The sequence below is a fragment of the Palaemon carinicauda genome, chromosome 19, assembly GCF_036898095.1.
Source record: "Palaemon carinicauda isolate YSFRI2023 chromosome 19, ASM3689809v2, whole genome shotgun sequence".
Taxonomy (NCBI): Eukaryota; Metazoa; Arthropoda; class Malacostraca; order Decapoda; family Palaemonidae; genus Palaemon; species Palaemon carinicauda.
In genome coordinates, this window is record NC_090743.1 from 12,270,907 (window position 1) to 12,275,906 (window position 5,000).

At 34.4% G+C, this 5,000-nt stretch overlaps 1 protein-coding gene across 5 annotated transcripts in view; it reads left to right on the forward strand.

Moving 5' to 3' along the window:
* LOC137658439 (Krueppel-like factor 6) overlaps positions 1-5,000 on the forward strand; it is a 97,858-nt gene that overhangs the window by 27,099 nt on the left and 65,759 nt on the right. For all 5 annotated transcript variants that reach the window (XR_011047330.1, XM_068393160.1, XM_068393158.1 and 2 more), the window contains exon 2: positions 230-288. Coding sequence is in view for 4 of the 5 variants with exons in the window: in XM_068393160.1 (XP_068249261.1) it covers positions 238-288 (51 nt within the window). In the remaining variant the exon portion in view is untranslated. The remainder of the gene's footprint in view (positions 1-229; positions 289-5,000) is intronic.

A 5,000-nucleotide genomic window follows, 5' to 3' on the forward strand; every position in this document is an offset into this window, starting at 1 on the left:
CATTTTTCCTTGTCTATTTTTTTTCATCTTTAATTATTACATTTGCCCAGTTATATCCATTCTTGGATATTCTTTTAAAATCGTGCGTAAAGTTCACTGTCTGAGGTTTATCATATACATGATTGACTAATGGTTCAAAGTCTGCAAGTAACAAATTATTTTTATATATACTGTAAGGTTGAGAATTACATATTACCATCAGACTAACTGTTTCCTTTCCTTTTTTCAGGTAAATGGATGCATCTTCCTAACTGCCAAATGAAGTTGCCAGGACCCTTTATTACAATGGTAAGAAATTAAGAATTACATTGTCACTGGAATTATTGTAATTTTAACCTGTCAATCGACCGGGCATCTTAAATTGGAAAGGAATTGTAAGTCATTTTTGCCATTAATTTATATATTTATGCTCTCAGGTTAGGGATAATATTCTTGTGAATGGAAGTATACAATTGGTATTAGAGCAAGCCTTGTATGAATGTATCAATGTCGTCATTGTTACCTATATAGGTTTAAGGGAAAATTATCAGTTATATTGTCTCGTTCAAATTAAGCAAGTTTTCGGCAGGAATCTGTTGTATTATACCTCTTTTCTGTCCTCTTGTTCCTTGGGATTCCTTTTCAAGTGTTGGTTTTCATTTTTAATTTATGTTGTGCAGGGTACAGGGTAACTTTTGAGCTTCAACAGCAGTCCACTTCCAGTAGCATATTTAGTCTCTGCAGTTTTTACATTCTGGACATTTCTTTCGGCCGTGTTTTTTCCCATTTGTGATACATTGGTGGTCCACTTATCGTCTGAGTATAAGTTTCTGAGAAATTGACGGGGTGTTTTTGTCTACTTATCTTGTTTTATTGATAACTTTTCGCTTCATAATAACTTGAATTTTTTTTCATTTAGCCATAACATATCGCTTCATAATAGATTTAAAAATTCTCTCATTTGGGAAGGCAATTGAATGGCTTGCCATATCCACTTTTATTAGCCAAGGTGTACCTGCTGAGCCCTCAGTAGCCATTGCCTGGCCCTCCCTGGTCCTTGCTTGGATGGAGAAGGGCTTGATCACTGATCATATGTATATATGGTCAGTCTCTATGATATTGTTCTGCTAGCTAGGACGTAGTCATTGCCCTTGCCTTTACCATTCATGAGTTGTCTTTAAACCCTAAGACCAAATTAAAACTTTTATAAATTAAGAAAAACACTGATCTGACAATCCAGATATTATTGATCTCGCTGATATTCCATTTTAATCCAAATATCAACATTTCAAGCCCTTCCGTATTATGTTTTCATATGGTATAGCAAGCATAATTTTGTCCCATTCTGTCTTCATATGGTATAGCAAGTATAGTTTTATCCCAGTTTTCTGTCTTCATATGGTATATCAGGTATAGTTTTGTCCCATTATCTATTTTTATTTGGTGTAAGTATAGTTTTGTCCCAATTATCTGTGTTCATATGGTATAGCAAGTATACTTTTGTCCCATTATGTCTTCATATGGTATAACAAGTATATTATTGTCCCAGTTTCTGTCTTCATATGGTTCATTAAGTATAGTTTTGTCACATTATCTGTCTTCATATGGTATAAAATTTTAGTATTATCCCATTATTACTTCATATGGTATAGCAAGTATACTTTTGTCCTATTATCTGTCTTCATATGTTAAAGCTAGTATAGTTTTGTCCCATCTGTCTTCATATGATAAAGCTAGTATAGTTTTGTCTCATCTGTTATCATATGGTATAGCAAGTATAGTTTTGTCACATTTGTCACATCTGTCTTCATGTGGTATAGCAAGTATAGTTTTGTCCCAATTTCTGTCTTAATATGGTACATCAATTACAGTTTTGTCCCATTATCTGTCTTCATATGGTATCAAAAGTGTAGTTTTGTCCCATTATTACTTCATATGGTATAGCAAGTATACTTTTGTCCTATTATCTGTCTTCATATGGTATAGCAAGTATAGTTTTTTCCCCATTATATGTCTTCATATGGTAAAGCAAGTATACTTTTGCCCTATTGTCTTCATATGGTAAAGCAAGTATACGTTTGCCCTATTGTCTTCATATGGTAAAGCAAGTATACTTTTGCCCTATTGTCTTCATATGGTAAAGCAAGTATACTTTTGCCCTATTGCCTTCATATGGTAAAGCAAGTATACTTTTGCCCTATTGTCTTCATATGGTAAAGCAAGTATACTTTTGCCCCATAATCTGTCTTCATATGGCACATCAAGTATAGTTTAGTCCCTTTATGTATTCATATGATATAGAAAGTTTAGTTTTGTCCCAGTTTTCTATCTCCATATAGTACATTAAGTATAGTTTTGTCTCATTATCTGATTTCATATGGTACATTAAGTATAGTTTTGTCCCATTATGTCTTCATATGGTAAAGCTCGTATAGTTTTGTCCCTTATGACCTTTTCATGGAGTGTATGTGATGAAGTGTTCCGTCATCTGAAAAGGCGACAGCAGACAAGGACTTTGTCTCCCTTCGGAAGGGGAGAGGTGCAGAGTTTCTGAGGAACAATCGCTGACGTCCGATGGTTATCTCGGCCATTTTAGTCTCTGTCTTCCTGTGGACGAAGGTATTATCTCTCTCTCTCTCTCTCTCTCTCTCTCTCTCTCTCTCTCTCTCTCTCTCTCTCTCTCTCTCTCTCTCTCTGTCTCTCTCTCTCTGTCTCTCTCTCTCTCTCTCTCTCTCTCTCTCTCATGTTTCAGAAGTTCAATAACCAGCGTCTGAATATTGTGTCCTGCCGCTGGGTTCGTATCACAATTGGCTACTCTCATTTGCATATCTATCGTCCTTTCCTTAAAACCATCGAACTAAGCTTTGGATTATGTACATACTGTCAGTTCACAGAGAGAGAGAGAGAGAGAGAGAGAGAGAGAGAGAGAGAGAGAGAGAGAGAGAGAGAGTTCGTCGAATGTTATAAGTGAAAAGTCTTTTTCCTGTTCTCTCAACAGGCTGATATAGTTTATATATGACATCTGTTTTGACGTTGGTACTGTCTTTACAATGATTTATTGTTGATTTGTCCTCATCACTTATTTATTTTCTTTCCTCACTGGGCTATTTTTCCCTGTTGGAGCCTTTGGGCTTATAGCATCTCGTTTTTCCAACTAGGGCTGTGGCTTGGCTAGTAATAATAATAATAATAATGATAATATTAAAGATATAGTTGGTCTTTGTGTTCTTGAACTTCTCGCTTGATGAATGAATGACCTACCAATGATCGTTTTTGTATTGTCTAAGATTAAATCAAATTAGCGATTGAATATTCGATATACAGGCGGCCAGTGATAAGTCGTGTAGCACCTGAACTAATTTTCATAACTAGAAATACAAGTCTTCTCTCTCTCTCTCTCTCTCTCTCTCTCTCTCTCTCATTATGAATGTGTCTAAATTGAGCAATTATTTGTATTACTCATTCTCTTTTTATTTTTAATCATAAAAACGTGATAGTGATAAATATGAAATATTAAACGCCCTTCAGTCGAAGTTCAAAGGATATTGGCAGTTCACATTAGTAAATAGAAGAATTTAACTACACAAACATGTTTTCACAGTTTGAAGGCTAATTGCCTTTTTATTATTATTATTATTATTATTATTATTATTATTATTATTACTTGCTAAGCATCAACCCTAGTTGGAAAAGCAGGATGCTATAAGCCAGGGGGCCCCATCATGGAAAATAGCCCAGTGAAGAAAGGAAACAAGGAATAATGAAATATTCTAAGAACAATAACATTACACAGTTATAAATATTTCCTATATAAACTATAAAAACTTTAACAAAACAAGAGGAAGATAAATTAGATAGAATAGTGTGCCCGAGTGTACCCTCAAGCAAGAGAACTCTAACCCAAGAGACAGTTGCAAGGCCATGGTACAGAGACTATGGCACTACCCAAGACTAGAGAACAATGATTTGATTTTGGAGTGTCCTTCTCCGAGAAGAGCTGCTAGTGTAACAAAAGCTTGAGAATTTTAGTATAAAAAATAGTAATCCAATAAGAATGAGTTGCTAACTCACTGCTAAAAATTATGAATGTTATAGGAATCAAGAAAAGCAGGAAAGAAATTTCTAAGGCCAAAGATATAATCTTAAAGGGACATCAAAGATTAGATAATGCTTGAGCATTAATCTAAGGTAATCGGCACCCAATATGGTCTTTAATTAAAAAAATTTGTTTGTAAATTACTTGAATGTAATCTGAATTTACTATTCAGTATATGTTATTGTGTAAATAATTGCTTTTGTTTGCTGACTCAAAGTTCACCGTATTTGTGTAATATGCTTAACGCTAGAAACAAAACAATTGATGTTACTTTTTAGTTTTAATAGTTTACAGAACATTGTTGTACTCAAAACATCGCTCTGTCCATGATTTTGCTAAATATCTAGGATATGTTCACCAAAACAAGTGCATTTGTTAGGGATTATGTCACGTGAGAAAAGGAGAAATCTCTCTCTCTCTCTCTCTCTCTCTCTCTCTCTCTCTCTCTCTCTCTCTCTCTCTCTCTCTCTATTTCAGAAGCAGGTCTTCTGAAAGCTTTCTAACTGTTATAGGGATGAATTTGCTTTTATTTTTTAAACTGAATTAATATATATATCAGCGTCAATGACCTTAGATGTCAGGATGCCAGATAACTCAATCAATTAATCAATAAAAAAGAAAAGAAAAAAAAAGAAACTGTTCAAGTACAACCTATTTAACGTCTCCTGTTCGCATTTTTGTCGTATTTCTGTTATTTAAGGTCTTGAAATAATAATAATTGTACAAGGATATTGTATTATGATCCCCTTTTGATCATCAACAACCCATACCTATTATTAGTTTAGCTCGTATTGAGTTGTGAACTTGTTTATCCTTCCAATTTATCCGGTATAATTGGAAACAGACCATTATGGCTAACAGTACAATCGATCATCCTGTAATTAGGATGATGATATGCCCCTGGGCCAACATGACTCATGTGTGA